This window comes from Tiliqua scincoides, chromosome 2, assembly GCF_035046505.1.
Source record: "Tiliqua scincoides isolate rTilSci1 chromosome 2, rTilSci1.hap2, whole genome shotgun sequence".
Classification (NCBI taxonomy): domain Eukaryota; kingdom Metazoa; phylum Chordata; class Lepidosauria; order Squamata; family Scincidae; genus Tiliqua; species Tiliqua scincoides.
In genome coordinates this window covers 208740169-208758414 of record NC_089822.1, presented here as the reverse complement: position 1 = coordinate 208758414, position 18246 = coordinate 208740169, and the positions used below count along the sequence as shown (strand labels likewise).

At 44.8% G+C, this 18246-nt stretch overlaps 1 protein-coding gene across 1 annotated transcript; it reads right to left on the bottom strand.

The window, feature by feature from the left end:
* Positions 1-1997: 1997 nt before the first annotated feature.
* Positions 1998-12126, bottom strand: DUSP7 (dual specificity phosphatase 7). Its single transcript, XM_066617000.1, has 3 exons — positions 11414-12126; positions 7093-7521; positions 1998-4412 (listed from the first exon to the last, which is right to left on the bottom strand). The coding sequence occupies exons 1-3, from the start codon at positions 11829-11831 to the stop codon at positions 4105-4107; spliced, it is 1155 nt and encodes a 384-aa protein (XP_066473097.1). The 5' UTR covers positions 11832-12126; the 3' UTR covers positions 1998-4104.
* Between the last annotated feature and the right edge of the window lie 6120 nt (positions 12127-18246).

The window sequence follows — 18246 nt, the reverse complement described above, 5'->3', positions numbered from 1 at the left end:
CAGTGCATTGCAGCACCTGCTGTACTTACCATTTAACTCCCCCCCACTCTAGCTATGCTACTGGATGTAACGCTCAGTTTGGGAGTCTGGTCACAACCCAACTGCAAAAACTCACATCCAAACTGTGAAATTCAGCTCCATCAGAGTTTGATACTGGGCTTAGAACAAGCAGAACCTGGCTTACTTTTCAGAGTAAACGGTTTTAGCCAACTGTCACTGGGGCTTGTTCTGGGCAAACATGCCATCTTCCTTTTTAGCTATAAGTGTACATGTACAACCCAAGAATACAGCTCTTCCTCTCTGTCTCCCTCTGCTTGCCCCCCTCACTGTGGACCATTTCATTAGCTTTCCATGTTATACTGAAGGCAGCAACAGTAATGACCATTTGACACTTGGGTATACTGTGGTTGACATCACCATGCAGAAGACTGGTTATTTGCCATACAGAAACGTGGTGGGATATTTTGTCCACTTCACAAGCAACTCAAATGCAGGAGAGATATGCAAAGATTCTAACCACCTAGGTAAACACCAAGTTTACCACTGGGTAAACACTTCAGGTAGACTAAGGTGTGCTGCAGTATGTTTGCAAGCCGTAACCACATGATCTGTGGTCATGGTCTGATTCTAACCAGGAGACATGTCCATCTAATCAATGTGCAACTACATAGTCAAAATCCTCTCATTAGTCTGAGATGTTTGTTTTTAAAGCCCCCTTTTTATTGTTTATAGTCAAGCTAGCTGTCATAACTGATATCTCCAGCAACTGCTATACTTTCTGGGCCTCTCTCTCTCAGCTAAAACCTTTAGTAGAAACTGTAATAGGTGTAGGGTTAGCTTCTTTGTGGTCCAAGAAAGGGGGGGCGTGTTATCAAATTGGAAGGAATCTTAAAAGATCACACACAAAGCCACACAGCTTGAGTAATGAAAAACAAACTTGCATATGGTTGGGTGAATGAACAAAGTCAGAAAAATGCTAGTGAGTGGAAAAGAATTGGGTTGCTTGGCTACGTTTGTATCATCTTGTGTTTAAATTTCTTTCAAATCCATTGTTTAAACACATTAAAGTCCATTGTTAACCCTCATTACCTCAGGCCCCCTTTTTGGGGGGGGGGGTTACTATCTTCCTCACTCCACTCCCTCACTCCACTCCAGATGCATTTCTGCCTGCCATATTATACAACAGGCACAGTTTTTCTCAGCCCGAGAATAGGCCCCTTTTTGCCCTTCTGAGCAAAATCCAATGCAAACTTCCATGGGGGAGCTGGTTCCCATGATGTCAAGTTCAATGGTAAATTACAGTGTGACATGCTATTGCTCTGTGTTTACAGTGTTTTCTGACAGGAATCAGCACATTTAAGGCCAGGTGGGCAGGGAAAGCCTGAAGCTTGATGTGAACTTGAGCTTCTTTCCCGAATCTGATTTCAAGTGACATCCCAAATAAAGCTCACCTTGCCAAACGAAGCCACGAGAGGCATGGCCCTGTCATGGTTCATGAGCACCTGTCACTCCTAATGTCAATTTCTGTCAGGAGCTTACCTTGTCTATGAATCAAGCACTGGAAAGGCTGGATTTATCAAGGTGCTCCTTTAAAGTGCTCAACTCTTTTGTTAAGTAAGGGCTGCATCTTAAGATGTAGCTCATCCACATCCCCCACCATTAATTAATTACTATAAACAACTGGCACAGTCCCAGTCAAGTGGAGCCTGTGGCCCATATGCCCTGCCAAGAAATATATTTCAACTGAGAAGATGAGGCAAAAGTCTTTTCAAAGTGTTCTTTATATGCTTTGGTTTCATTCAGACCCCCTTTCCCCAAACTTTTACCACAGGACCTTCAAAATTAAACTGTGTGTGCAACCAAATACCACATAAACACTGGCCAAGAGGAGACACTAGCCAGTCATGGGCAATACTGTTAAATATTATTCCCTTCATCTTTCTTTTAAGAAGGCAGGAAGCTAGACTGGCTAAGCAAGCATTTTGACACAGAAACAGTTTGGGTTTTTTTTAAAGAAAAAATAATATTTATTTGCAATATAAACAGAGTCCCAATATTGGGTTCAGGATATATAGGGTCACTCATTTTTCCTTCATAAACACAGAAAGCAAAGCTGTCCCTCACTAACAAACTGTCATTTATACGAAGAGGATGCCTCTTTAAGACGACCACCAATGGCACAGGAAGCCTTTATACAAAACCAGCTTAACAAGATACAGATGCACTGTCTAAATCCCTGAAAAATAAAAATGTCCCTTTGAGGTAAGATGCAGTTAGGAGTTTCCTCATTTGCTTGTTCATCCACACCTAGTGCTCTTCTCTTCCTGCCCTGATGACCCAACAACCCCCAACATTGTTACATTAAAAAAACTGAACAAAAACATACCAACAGAAAAAAATCATTCCAATATTCTGGTAATATCTCTTTAAAAAAGAAACACACGCACACACAATGTCATGATGTGACAGCATTAGACATTCTTCCACATGGAGATTTATTCTTGTTTTGAAAAAAAGAAAAGTATAAAACTGAATATTTAGGAAAAAAAATCCGTGGCTTTTTAAAAGTTACTTTGAGAGTGAAAGTGGAGAGGGAGGTGGGAAAAAGGAGGGACTATACCACATCCAATTTTTAAAAAATCCATCTGTATGTCCATTCTGCCCCTCTTTCTCCAAAAATAAGCACCACTTCTCCCTCTTCCAGTATAATACAAGATATTTTCCCAAACATTAGTGAGAAATATAAACAAGTCTTCTTGTTGTAGAAGGCACAGCAAAGAAATTACCCAGAAAAATTCACCAAGAAGCTCCAATCACCTCAGAAATTCACGTGTTTCCTCTACTCCTTTTGAAATAGGACGATCCCATGCCCACCTGTGGTTCATATGCACATTGAAAAGTCTCTGCTCTGCCTAAGTCTTAAAAAAAACCATTTGATTCTTTTCCACCTTTCCCTGCTGACCCTACCTCTGCGCACACACACAAAAATCAAGTGTGTCATATAAATGCCAACACTGCTGAAAGTATTATCATTGCTTCGGAAGCTGGAATGATGTCAGGGCAACTGGGTGATGTTAACAGTCATAACAGGCTGTGCAGAGCAACTGAGAGTCTCAAACATGCTTCTACCAGCTCTGAACGGAGGTTGTGAGAGATGTAATCTCTCTGGTAACATCAAACAGAGTGGTAATGGGTGATGGGTAGAGGGGGTGCATGTGTGATTTGGCAAAGGTGGTGTTTTTAAAAAAAGAATAGCACATTGGCGCTTAGTCACCTTGGCTGATTCAGTGCAGAAGAGATTGTGAATGTGGGCATGGTGGAGAGGGGCATTATCACCAATCTGGCCCTCATAAGCTATGAAGACTCCAGATGCTAACCACCAACAGCAGCAATAGGTTCTCTCTCACACACACACTCTCTCCCTCTCACTCCCCCCCCCCCACCCCCTAGTACCCAGTAACATGCCAGAATATATCAAGGCTTTACAGAGTGTGCAAAATGCATTTGGTCAATAGAAACATTTTGATTTTTTTCCTTTATCTAAAAAACATGAATCTGAACAAGAACAGAATAAAATACTGGTTCCGCAACCTTGTCTGTACAAACAGTCAGGAACATACATATTTAAAAAGAGTTTGAACTCAAGAAAGAGTAAAGATTACCTCCTTTTAAAAAAGTAAACTGAGTTTTTTAAAACAGTCTCAGGCCAACACTTATTGGTCAAGGTTGCCAAGTGCATAAGTCTCCTCTGCTTTCCACACTCAAGTAGCTTTTTATGTGCGTGTGTACACGTGCGTGTGGTGTGCATTGTGTCAGTCTCTACACACTCAGGAAAGCAGTTATTGCCAGTAACAGCTGCATTTAGAATGCCAGGCCATCCCCCACATTAAATAACTCTGGTAAGGTAACTCCTCTGAACCCATTTTGATTAGCATCAGAATACTAATAAATGGCATAAGCCTTTTCACTAAAGCAGCACAGACAGCTCTGCTTGGAGAAACCAGTCCTTTCAAGGCTTCTGGAAAGACTTTTTCCTTTAATGAATGTGAAATGCTCAGAAGAAGCTATTCAAGGCTTGGGGGTCCCCCAAAGGAAAAATCACCTTCATGTGGACTCCAGAGTGTTTAGTTGAAACAAGTTGTGATTGGTTGGGGTGGTGAAGTAAAGTTGCTCAGTTGGAGAACGGTTGTCACAAGGACTGTTGAGTCCCAAAGTCCTTTCAAAGTCCAGGAGCTGGCCCATAAAGTTAAAGTTCGGGGAGATGTTGGACTTTTTCCTTTTCACAAAGTCATAGGCGTCATTCAGGGACAAGTTGAGCTTTTGCATCAAGTAGGCCACAGTTACCGTGACAGACCTGCTGATGCCTGCAAGGCAGTGAACAAGAATACCACACTTCTTGGAACGGGCTTCATCTGAAAGAGAGAAAGAGGGATAAAGATTAACATTCTGCACCAAGAGAAGCCAAAAGAAGCCCAAATTTCCTTGCTCAGTTCAAAGACTGCAATTATCAACAAGGTTCATAAGTTCCTGGACTCAACCACACATTCTCCTTAAATCCGACATGTGGCAACCAGCTCTGCATCGCCAGGAGAGGTTACAAATAATGGTTCATTAAAAGCTTGCATCATCCTTATGTGGCAAACAACCATCTAAGGAAAGGTAAGAGATGGATCCTGAAAGAGGAAATCAGAACTATACTTCTGCATCCAGAGTACCCAGAGATGTTATCACTCAGCCCACTGTAGTCTTATATTCACTAGTCTTATATTCACTAGTTTATGGGGGGCATTTTTTTGCTAGCCAAGTCAGCTTCACATGAGTACAAAGAACATGAAAATTTGATAAGAATGATTCTTTTCTGTGATGAAACACATACTACTTATGGAGTTTCAGTTGATTTATCCATTTTTGCCTGGCCCACAGGTGTACACATTTGGTCCCTGTTGCATATATGCAATATTGGTCAGAAATATTAATAAGCTGCATTTAAGCACATAGGGCAGATAAAAGTGACAGGTTGTAGTTAACGGCAGAAACAAAAAGTTTCATAGCCTAAAAGCACTACTAGTTACTGAAGTATGTGCTTAAAGATGTCTGTGTGATTGATGGTGAATAGCAGAGCTCTAGTCCACATACCTTTACCCAGTGCTACTACCACTGAGGTTCACTTTCATGTGTTTAACACTGTGAGCCAAGTAACAAATGCCACAACTCTAAAGCACATGCAGAAACATGCTCCATTGATCTCAATGGGACTTGGAGCATGCATTTTTAAACTTCCACTTTAAAGAAGCTTACAACCTCACTAGCTCAGCCAGGGAATGAAATACAAAAGGTCAGAAGCTACAGACAGCCCATGATAACAAAGCCATAAAGAATGGATGTTTGACTTCTTAGCCCATATTACACTAGCCACTAAGCAATGCCCAGTGACAAGGCCTACTCAACACTGTCATTTCTCAAGCTAAAGAGTTTCCCAGAGGTGTTCTGTTTAAACACAGGTGCTTTTCCTCCCCCCGTCTGGTTTATAGTGAATGAATGAGATAAATCATTTCCTGTCACAAAAACCAAAAGCACAAAGTGTGGTTTTTCAGGTTGTATTTGACTGAGGCAGTGTGTGTCTAAATACCACACTCCATCAGAAGTCCTGTAAAGCAGGGACAAATTACGATCAACTGATAAGAGCAAGGTGGAAGAAGAAACAGATATTACATTGTTTTGAGATCTGTGGTAAGACAAATCTATAAAAATGTGAACACCAGTTTGTCTTTGAACCTAAACTTGTACTTGACTCTTTGTCAACAGAGGGGAAACAAATACAACAGATTTGTTTTCCTAAGAAGTGCAAGCAAGTTTTGAAGTATCCAAAAAATTCTCAGTGTGCTCAGGTACATCAGCATTTGCTCACTGTCTTGAATACTACATAGGAAGATATGTAGCTGCAGTTATGGACTACAGTGTGAATGAACTAAGGACATTAAATACAGGCACTTTTCAGGCTTATGAACAGTGCACATTCTATATTACAGCACAGATCAGCACTACTAGTGAATGGGGGTAAAGTTATGCTTTGAGCAGGTCTTATAGAGCAATCCTAAGTGTGTCTACTCAGGAGTAAGTTCCATTGTGTTTATTGGGGCTTATTCACAGGAAAGTGTATATAGGATTGCAGCCTTCAAGTTCCATTATATAATAGAGAGTTCCCCCATCTCTATAGTCACCAGACAAATGAACCAATCTAGCCAAATATAAAGTGCTGTGGGTCAGAAAGAATAGTTCAGATTCCCTATGTAAGCCTTCAGTAAAAAGGCAAACAAATTTTCTTTTTGCAACACATTTGAAAGTGATACAAAATAAGTTTACAGTAGTTCTAGAAAGCAGCAACATAAAATGATCATTGATATTGTAAGATCTGAAACTGGTAGATAATTAGTCAACATCTAGCAGTCATGAGTAATCCTGCATCATAAGCTAAAGTGATCCCAGAAAGGTTCCATTTGGCTAAAGGAAGTTGCTCAGCATCTGAACAAATTCCTTTGGGTGGCAAACCCGATGCCATTGGTCAGGCTACAAGTTGGTTCATCCATGCATGTTCATTACTTGATGTCTGCCACATTCAGATATTCCATGTGTTAATAAGCTATCAGAGATTCAATACCACAGATAGAGTTTTCATTTTGCCCCCAAATAATGCCCATAACAAACAGTGGGATAAGAAACCATTACATGCAGAGGATCCATAAAGACCAGTTAAGGTCAATGCCCTTGGCCAGCACAGAACTCCAGGAACAAAACAAGACCACCACACAACACAGCCTCATTAACAGTGTTCCACTGAATAGGACCTTGCTCTACTGGAATACAGCAGCACATTGCCCTTTCGACTTGAAAATAAAGTCTATAGCCAAAATCAGTTACACCTGGGTGTCCAATGATGGTACATTTCCCAGGTACCAAAGCTGGAAGGTGGACTGATTAATTCACCACAAGCAAATACAACAAGCAAAGTTGCTTAAACCTCTGGACTAATTATGGAAAACTACAGGTTGCTAAAGGGGCTGTTCTGTCAAGAACAGGATGTCCAACACCTACCAATGAAAGCAATGGCCTCAGGAAAGAACTGGGAGAGATTCTGACTCCAGTGATCCGAGATGGGAATCTGTTTGTACTTGAATTCTCCGTCGTGCTCAAACATGTTGGGAAGATTGGGAGTAACATTCAGGATGTACTTGATGCCGTATTTGCCCAAGACATCCAAGTTGCTGGAATCTTTGGCACAGCCCAGATACAAATAGGGGAGAATCTGGACAGGGAAGGCAGGTTGGTTGTTTGGAATTGGGCTCCCATCAGATTCAGTGGCACTGCTAGGCTCCCGGTCAGACTCTCCATCAGAACAGTCAGAGCTTATCCTTAGTCCTCCCAGACCGAGGACAGATGTAGGTGGAGAGTTGGCAGGAGAAGTTGTGTCAAGATTGGTCTCACAATGCTCCGAATACTCAGTCTGAAATTTGTTGAAGCCACCTGTGGAAGTGACGAGAAGATACATTTTAATGTCATTCTAAAAAACTTATTGCCAGAAGAAATTTGCATTTGTTTTCTCCTTGGCCCAAAAAATTCTAAAGAGCCAATTTCACTAAATCTTCAGCTCTGGATGCAGGATTCTGTTTCAGATCCCACTGACAAAATACTGCTCTTCAGGGAGTCCCACTGAAAAAAGCAGCAACTGCTGCTAGCAAGAAATAACATGCATGAATCAGGCTGGCAGGACCAAGGACATTAAGGGCTCAGTTTCTCACGCTTCCTCTTCAATAGCAGTGAGAGGCCAACAGGTCAGGCCTGTCCCTGCATCTTTAGGCAGCAGATTAATAAGCAGGAAGTGAAGTTTTTCACAGTACAGAGTGAAGTATATCACCTGTAATATCTGCAGTTCGAACTGTTGTTGAAAGCAGAAGAGCAAAGCAAGTAAAGAAGCCTGCAACCCTATCAGTACAGTTACAGCCAAGCCAGTAAGAACTTTATGTACAACTTGTGCTTGATCATCTATCACTTACAACCAACAATGCTTGTAGTGTCCCCCCTCCCCCCACTTTTGTGACACTTGGGCCTAGTTCTCTCACGCCTAGGTTGTACTACTTCATATTACAGGTGGTTATGTACAAGATCAAATGCTTTCCTGCACAAAATGATTCCTTGCATATGAAAAGCTAGCGTGTCAGGAAGAAGACTAGGCTAGAACATAAAAATTACAGTCTGAAGTAGTATAGCATAGACAGACACAGGTTTGTCAGACTGTCAGTTTAGGCCTGTCAATTTATTCCAGTTTAAGAAAACTGTATCAATCTTATATGATTTGAAATCCATAAACAGGTTTCATGTGTATTATATAGACTTGACTTGTGAATAAAACTGATGGCAATAAGTTGAAAGAAACTAGAGCTGCGGTCTTTCTCCACTCCCACCCCCCTGCTGCCTGTGCCCTGAACAGTTTCCTGACAGGTAGAAAGTCAACAACTATTGCTTTCCAGCATAAAGATGCAATAAGGAAAGCATCACCTGTTGGGTATCTGTCTGTCATGCAACTCTTAAAGACAGGAGTGTTGCCCAGAAAAGGCAACATTAAGTGGCAAGGATGGGATAAGGGGCCACATGCAAAAAAAACACAGCATTTTCCAGTAAAATATGTAAAAAATACTTCTTCAGTGGGGATAGTTTAGCTTTAAAGAGAGCAAATGGTAAATTACTTCCAAGATTCTCAGAAAACCAATAATCATATATATTACAGCCATTTCTAAACCGCCTGTCCAATAAGGAGGGTAGGAGAGAAAATGGGAAAACTTCCTAGGACAACAGAAGGTTCCTTTTAAAAATTAGAATCTTGGAACAGAACTATATAGTTGCAATGTTGCAACTGGTGTCAACACACATAAGATCTAGAGTTGAGTCACTTCCTACAGTATTGTTTGAGTACATTCAAGGCTTTGTTGATGTGCTAAGCAAAAACCAAACTCTTCCTCCTGATCATTTAGTTTTCTATGCCTCTTTCATTTACCAATTAAAGAAAAAGAAATTTATTTTCTCCTTAATGTACATTAACAGCTGTTTAGCCATCATTATCTGAATCTGATAAACACTGCCATTATAAAAAGTCTTCTGGAGATCTTAAGGGGCTTGCTGTAATTGTGGAAAGGTCACTGAACAGAGTACACAGCCCCTACCATATGTATTCATGAAGGGGGTTAAAAAAAAAACCAGGTTCCCTTTTCCCCTTCTCAAAAAGAAAGACAATATGGAGAAGCCATTTTGGAATTTTAATTGGAAACATTTTCCTCGGAGGCCCCCCAAAAAACGAGGTGGGGGAAGAAAAGCAGCCCTTCCAACTCTTCCTTTCTCTGTTACATATAAATTTAAAGAAACTACAGGGAACAATCAGGAAAAAAAATTATGATGATGAGCACGAGATTTCAGTTTAAACACTAAACATTTCTAAGCAGGAAAAATTGAACTACTGAAAGAGGAAACAAGAGCAGCATGTTCAGTGAGTCAAGAACAGCTGAAGAAATCCATGTGATTGCTTTAATTCAGGTATTAAAAATCTCTAGTAGAAAAGAAAGCAATGCCAGGACCCCCAACAACAACTTGAGCCTTTCTCTACACCCCTATACCAGACAGTTCTCCCCCTTCCTCCCCCACTCCCATCCCAGGATCTAAAGTATGGCTGTTGAAAGCAACAACCCTGATTCAGTGTCTCCTGCTATTTCTGCCTCAATCCCGCCGCCCAGCGACCAGTGGGATGTGTGTGTATACTAGGGAAAGCAAAGGCACCCATCCTTGTCCTGGCAAGCTCACTCAATGCAACTCTGCATAATGCCATTTGAGAATAAATGTGTAAGTAGAACTGAATGAGGAGTTTGAATGGAGATCTTAATGTATTAAACGTGCTTCATTCAGAGATGGAAAGCAGTCATAGAGCTGGAATGGAGCAGAGGTCATCTATCTCAACCCCTAAGGTAAAGCCATCCCTAGATGAAAGCACAGCAAAGGCACCTGGATCTAGCCTCAAGACGAAGACACTGATCAAACTTGCATTTTTAAAAAAGCAGCAGAGAAAGACAAGCTTCACTGGATCAATATGCCTCTTAAGATGAATGGCTGCAACTCCTCTCAGACATGCGCATGCAAGCAGTGGGGCAACTGGGCAAGAAGTTAGAGCCATAGAAGATGCTTTAAATTAATGCCACCTCCCCCTCCCCCAAATCTGCTCTGTTCAGATTATGGACAGATCTGCAAAGGGGCAGCTTGACAGGGGGTGAGTGGGTACAGATTATAGATCAGCACACTGTAATTGACTAGATAATCTTTCTTTCAAATCAGAAGGGACAGGGTGAGGAGCAGGAAGACAGGAAAGATGTGACCCAAAAATAGCTGTAGAACCAGATTTCAGAATGAAGTTGGATAAGGAGGATCTACAGTACAGTACTTCGTTTATGATCCTAATCTCCTCCATTCAGAGATAGGGAAGGATCTGGCAGGCTGTTACAGACCTCTTTCTGGAAGGAGGGAAGTGGGAGGAAATAATGCCTCCCACGCGAAGGAGAAAGATTTCCCTTTGAAAAGGGAAATACAAGAGAGAAATACGGGAGAGAAATACAAGAAGGGTAGAATCAAGGGGCTGGAGGGCCAAGAGCTGCTTCAGGCACTCTACATATGTAACCATGCACCATGTTGCATAAAAACCAGATATTTTAAAAGGCAACCCTTCCTTCCCCCCCCCCCCCAAAACAAACCCGTAACAAGTCACAGGGTCCAATCCTAGGCATAGAAGTGAGTCCCCTTATAGATCATGAGGCTTATTCCGAGGAAAGTGTGGTTAGGATTGCAACCTTAGGCTACAATCCTATCCACACTCTCCTGGGAGTAAACCCCACTGACTCTAATGGGACTTACTTCTGAGTAGACATGCATAGGCTTGGGCTCTAAGGCTGCAGTCCTATCCACACTTTCCTGGGAGTAAGCCCCATTGACTATAATGGGTCTTCTGAGTGCACATGCCTAGGTTTGGGCTCTTAATCGGCTTTCGAACTCCTACTGATAGTCGTGGGGGTCCGAAGTCTCCTTATCAATTTGGAGGGTGGAGGACTTCCTAAAGGTAGTAGCCCCCCCCCCCACCTCTTCCCCCTCCGGAGGGAGGTGAACCTTCAGGAAGTGGGGCCAAGAGAAAGAGGCGCAGTGGTTGAGATCCGCAGGGCCCCTGTCGGAGCTGGACAGGGAAAGGGCTACCCCTGGAAGGAAACTGGCGGGTCATCGGGGCGGAGGGCGCTGCTAGGAGGGAAGCGGGGGGCGAGCCCTGCTCAGGAGCGGTGGCTGCAGAGGCTGTGGGGGGCAGCTTCGGGTCCTGCTGCGAGAGGCCACGTACCCTTCAGGTAGAACGCCTTGCAGCCGTCGTCGCGCAGCTTCTGGAGCAGGAGGCCGAGGACGGAGGCGGGGGCGCCGCCGCCGTCCTGCTGCCACTCGGCCGTGGCCTCGTCGTAGAGCAGGACGGTGTCGGCTTTGCAGCGCTTGGCGAAGCGCTCCTTGTCCTCGTTGTTGGGGATGATGGAGCGGATGGGCAGGTTGCCCTTCTTGAGCCGGCGCAGCATGAGGCCCGGGATGGCCAGGTTGATGGCCGTCTCGATGTGCGAGGACTCGAAGAGCTCGTGCGAGCGGCAGTCGAGCAGCAGCAGCGAGCTTCCCCCGCTGGACTCCAGCTCCTCCTGCAGCCACTCCACGCTCTTCCACGGCACCGCCGCAGCCATGGGAGCCCGGGGGGAGCCGCCCCACATCTGGTTTTTCATGGGGATCGCTCGCGGAGGGCGGGCAGGCCGAAATCAGGGCGGGAGAGCGCCCTGCACAGCCCCCGCACGCGAAGACTGCCCCGAGGAGCGGACGGTCCCGGAGCGTCCCCTTCGCCTTCGCGGGAGCGCAGACCGGCTCTTGGCGGGAGGAGGACGGCGCTCGCTGCGGGTGGCCGGCCTGGGGCTTCTCCTGCTGCTGCACGGGGAAGGAGACTGCCGCCTGCTCGGATAGACGCGAGGCGCTGCTGTTGCTAAAGCCGCTGCGCCCGCCCTCCCGCCCGCTTCATCTTGGGCTCAGCCTGACAGCCTCAATTAAAAAGGGGCTTCGCCATCCGAGCGGAGTGTCATGCTCTGGGAGGCGGGTCCTGAGCGCCGGGAGGGGAGGGAGAGCGAGAGCTTAAAGGAGCCGCGGCGGCGCTCTCGCCTGGGGCTGGCTTGTCACAGCAACTGCTCTGCACGGCGGAGCGTGTGCAGTACGCACACCCAAGCGTCCTGTGCAAAGCGGTGGCGTGGTCGGATGTGGGGCTCTGGGGGGCGTTCCTCTGCCTGGCTGGCTCGCTCCCTCCTCCAGCGTTGTTTACTTTTGCAGCAGCGATCCCCCCGTGCACATTTACTTAGAGAGAGAGAGAGTCCCGATCCTAGTGAGGCCACAATCCTAGCCACATTTACCTGGGAGTAAGCCCCATTGACTATAATAGGGCTTAGTTTTGAGTAGACAGGCATAGGATGGGGCTCTGAGATGCAATTCTGGGCTAGCAGCAGGGATAGGCTTGGACTGAATCCCAGCCTTGCCTACTTAGAAGCAACTCTCATTGTGTTCAGTGGGGGCTTACTCCCAGGAAAGAGGGTTTAAGATTCATTGCCTTGCCTACTTAGAAGTAACTCTCCTTGTGTTCAGTCAGGGGGGGCTTACTCCCAGGAAAGTGGGTTTAAGATTCATTGTCGCCTAAGAATTCCATGTGAAATGAACGGTTCTGCGACTAAGCAGAGCCCAAGCCTATGCATGTCTACTCAGAAGTAAGTCCCATAATAGTCAATGGAGCTTACTCCCAGGAAAGTGAGGATAGGCTTGCAGCCCAGTTCCGTGCCTTTGGTCATGATTACGGCTGCAATCCTGTCCACACTTTCCTGGGAGTAAGTCCCATTGACTATAATGGAACTTACTTGTGAGGAAGGCATGCATAGGATTGGACTCTAAGACTTACTTTCTGTACCTCCCGGTCAATGGACCAACTACAAGCGTCTCTTTCTGTCCGAAGAGCTTTTACATTACAGGTATACATGTGCTCATTGATGTCTCTAGAAAGGTCCCGGGTTGTCTTGATTTAACAGAGGGAAGTAAGGGATCGTGGCTGAACAGTTCATACTGTGTGGTCACGGTTCAGAACACCCTTCCGGATTCTGTCGCAGAGGACTGCAGACAAGCATCCTTGCCCTTCAGACCTCAGAGCAGCTACTTAGGGCAACCTGGAAATACATTTTCCCGGAGGAATGACTAGATTTCACTGCAGTCAAGAGGAACACTATAATATGGTATTATATAGACTTTAAAGTATTAAACTACTGCACACCTAGGGCACAATCCTATGCACGTCTTCTCAGAAGTAAGCCCTATTGTGTTCAGTGAGGTTTACCGCCAAAGAGTGGATGGGACTACAGCCCTAGACAGATCAGCGTCACCCCTTCATCACCCTCTTGTGATCAAGGAGTCGTTCTCGCACCAACACAGTGGGACTTCTTGACCGACCTGAGCACCGTGGCGAACAGACTGTCCCGGGCATGTCTACTTGGAAACAAGAAAATTCTGACCTCCTAGGATTGTGGCAGCCCTAAAGACAGAGTCGTAATGCGAGGTGATGCCCTTTCCCTTCATGTTCACAAGAATGCACTTTCACCAGGAGGAGGTTCTGCCCCTAGAAGTGCAAGACCAGCAGCGTGGCCCGGGCGGGGTGTGCAATGGGTTAAATGGAGGGATTGGAAATGGAAGCGGGCAGCAGGCACCGGGCTGGCAAGCGACCAGAACGGCCTCCATAGGGATGGATGGGGGAAGGAGACGGTGCTTCTTGTTCGAAAAAGAAACAGCGCTCGGAATAAATCATGTATAAAGCGAGAAAAGAAAGACCCGGCTGTGCAGGGCGCCACCAACCACACGCGCCTGCAGCACGATCCAGAAACAGAGCCCGGATTCCGGGTCTTGAAGTATTTACATGCCCAGACCTTGATTGACAGAACTTCTTGCTCCACGTGACGTTCTGCTAGCGGGGCGGGGGGAGAGCATGACTCCTCCGCTCTCGCCTTCTCATGCTGCGCCAATGAGAGCAGGAGTGGGCGGAGCTAGAACGCGAGGGGCCTATGGGGGGTGGGGAGGCGGGGCTTTTAGAATCCTGTGTATCAGGTCGCGAAGCGCGGGAAGAGGCCTTCCAAGGAGGTGAATGGAGGATCAGGCTGGCATGTGACTGTGTGTGTGATTTCCAGTTCTCCAAGGTGAATGGAGAATCAGGCTGGCATGTCAATGTGACTCTCTCTCTCTCTCTCTGAGTTTTCCAATTCTCAAGGTGAATGGACAATCAGGCTGGCATGTGAAAGTGTGTGCGATTTCCATCTGACCTTCTGATGTTTGTTGTACAGATCACTGGGATCTGTATCATTCAAAGCAAGCACCTGAATTTTTCCAGGGCCTCTTCTGCTGGCTTCCCAAGCTTCCAGCTTAGCTCACAGACACCAAACGTAAGAGCTTGGGAAACTTCTGTGTGGTTAACACACGCGCACACACAAAGACAGACAGACAGCGTGCTTGGGAGTGCTTGGGAGTACCTGCACACTCCGGCACAAACCAGTCAAGCCTGTCTGCTGCACAATGTAAACCATCTCTGTGTCGCCTAGATAACATTCCAGGCCTCTGCGAGGGATTGTATATCCCTAGAAATACATAAATATTGCAGAGCATTCCAAGGAAGCCCAGTGATCGTATACAGAGCAGGGCATCCTGTACAAAACATGGGTTAATTCCATGCAAAGAAGCACAGGATTGGATGTATAGGAGTCTCAGGAGGGCTCTCTTTTTCTTCCTCTTTTTTCCCCAGCAAGATTTTAGGCACAGACAGGTGTAAAAAGCATTTCAGCCACGCCTGGTGAAATCGCCAAAGCTAGAGAGGGATTCTATGTGATTTCAAAGGATTTGGAGGAGGGAGGTAGTTCTTCAGCTACCTGCCTAGTGCTTTGCCCTTCACTTTAACTAACAAAAGCGAAACAACAGACATAAAACAGGCTTAATTTTGTACAACTGATTGAGGTCCAAATCCTATCCAGAATTCCAGTGCTGATGTAGCCGTGCCAGTGGGGAATACACACATTCTGTGGTGGAGGGACAGTCATGGAGGCCTTCCCAAGGCAAGGGAACATTTCTTTTATCTCAGGGCTTCATTATGGCTGCACCAGCACTGGAAAGTTGAATAGGATTGGGCCCTAAGGCCACAGTATTCAGCTTTTCTTGGCACAGAATTTGGGTGACTGTTATGGCACTGTATATCTGGTCCTGAGCATATTATGTAGTAATGGGACCAAATGCACAATATTTTACATAGCACAGTGCTTTACAACACTTGTTTTGGGAGAAGGTGGAAAAGGAAACCACAAAACAAAATCTCATCCCCTCTCCCAAAGTCCAAGTATGCCTGGTGACTGGTGAAACACTGTGATAGAAACCAACACAGCCAGGAGAAGTTACAAATGTTGGGGTGTTTTCTCTAGAATGTGGAAGATGTAGAATTTGTAACCTTTTATTCTTGTTAGCAGAGTGCTTCTAATTCTCTGTGAAAACAAGCAAATTGTTCAATCTGCACCTACAAAATGACTACATTGTCATACAGAAAATCTCCACAGGGCTATTTCTCAAAATGTAAACCTCATTGCTTGGCAGTGCATATATGGTATTTATAGATTTGAAACCTGGGTTCAGTTCCTAGCATCTCCAGATGAACAGTGACTGAATTGAGGACATCTACCTCCAGAGCTGTCAGATTTGACAGTGCTGAACTCACTGAGCCACTAGACTCCTTATAAGGGAGTCCTATATATCCTTATAAAAAGAAATCTTCTATTTTGAGGTCTGCTTTGTTACTACTTGGTCCTGGCAACCCTCTGTAAATGCTACACCAGATGAACACCAACAAAGAAACATTCATTGAAGTCTTCCAGATCTTGCTTCCTAAATTTATGTTGAATTTTTAAGGATTAATTTGGCATGTAAAAATGGAAAGCAGTGTTTGAGCCCACATAAGTGTAGGAGGTAGTGGGAGAAAGAGTAGGATGATGTTAGTCACCACTGCAGCAGATAGTGTTCACTTTGTTTATGGTGCTTCTAATGTAACATAGGTGTGGACTTCTTGGTGAATCTGCCAGTGATAGTCATAGTACACCTCTCATGTACACCTCTCATGTACACCTCTCCCAGTTACGGACCTGGCCCCTGTGGCGCCCCAGTGTGCAGGTCCACAATGCTACCCCCCATCTTACCTAGCCACATGGAGCCTTGCGCAGTGTTCAGGACCACTCTGAAAGCCTTCTGAGGCTTCCAACACAGTCTTAAGCAGTACTTTCAGGAAACCAGAAGTACTGCTTAAGACCCTGTCGGAAGCCTCAGAAGGCTTTCAGAGTGGTCCTGAAAGCCATGCAGGGCTTCGCCTGCCCCTGGAACACCGCCAGAGGACAGGCTGAAGTGGTGTGGTAGGCAGAGGCAGCAGTGTGGCTGGCATGAGAGTGCTGCCCCCATGAGGCCCACTGGCATCAACCAGTTGCTCCAAGGATGCACAACACAATTTGTTGTTCCAACAATCCACAACACATCTAGTAGGGCTTTTCATGCTGTTACATTGCCATATGGGATATCCAAACGCCAACACGTCAGCTTTGCAGGCAATAGGTACACTGAATGTCTATATCTCCGGGGAACACATGCACACACAGAGAATATCTTAACACAGAAAGTTATGTAGAGATAAGCAATGTAATTTCAAAAAATATGCAACCTCAGCCTTTTCCAATAAAACATCAAACTTCTCTCAAAAATGGACATTTCTCAGAGGGTGTCATTAGCCTTTTGTCCATTATTTTTTCTTCCAAGGTGAATGTTCTCCATAGGCAGCATAATATGGTTTTAAAAACACACCTGTTCTTTATATTTTGATCCCATTCAATTTCAACTTGTTCCTTTATTGAAAGTTTTCATTTCTCTTACCAGATTTTCAGCAGCCAGAAAATATTTAATAATTATTGTAATAAAGATACTATATTGTCACTTAAACATGAAATTGCACTCATGTGGAACCTTGTACAACAGGGAATAACACAGGAGTGGGTCAGGGGGACAGATAGTATTAACATTCCACATATGTTCTCTAGTTCTGCTTGCTTCCAGTCTCTTAAACTTTCCCAAAGTACAATAATTTGTAATCATGTATCACTGCCCTCTACTGGACACAATAAGTGAGGCAGGATCTTATTCCTCCTGAAATATACAGCATATGGTGGTGAAGAAAACTAGGAATAAATGGACTGCTGTGGATATTGCAAAGTATTACCTGACAGTTAATTTAAGAGTCTCACAAGGTTAAGGAGAACTCTGCTTGAGCTCCTAGTAATTTGGGGCTCAGAGTAGACTTTGACCATTTGAACTTGCAAATTGTCAAGCTGTTGTAGAGAATGTTGGAACCTGGTAAAGTCAACCTTCTTCTTCTTCCTGACCACTCCCTGCACCAGCACTGACAATGTGCACTATTCCTGATCTGTTGCCGCCAGGTCATACCTAGTCCTGCTTCAGTCTCTGCATAAATGTGAAAGAGAGGGAAAAGGGCTGGACTCTGATCTTCTGCGGAATACATCAGCCCATACAATCTCTTGCAGGGTTCCTCATTTCCTTTCCCTACCATTGCCTCCCTTGTTGAATTGCTAAGGAATAAAGGAGGAACCACTTCCAGGGATGTGTCTAACTCTAGTAATAAATCATCATCATCATCATCATCATCATCATCATCATCATCATCATCATCATTCTTGTTCTTTTCAGTAATCCTGTTACTTAGGTAGGAATCCAGTACTTGAAACCTCTTTCTGTTAGAAGTGTTTGTTATTATGTTCCCAGATATTTTTCAGTATAAAAACATGCTTCATGCTTCAAACAACACCCCCTGCCTTCTCAGAGCTTTATTAATAGATTATAATCCTTGACTTTTAAATGATGCCCTTGTTTTACTTGAACATCTTGTCTCTCTGCTTTCTCTGTTTCTCAACCTGTGGTAGTATTTTCTCACTGGTGGCACTTGTTTCTGTTTCTTACTGGTGGTACTTGAGGTGGTGTCCGGTTGCACTCGCGGGAACCCCAAATCCTCACTGCCTGGCAGTGACACCAGCAATGCAA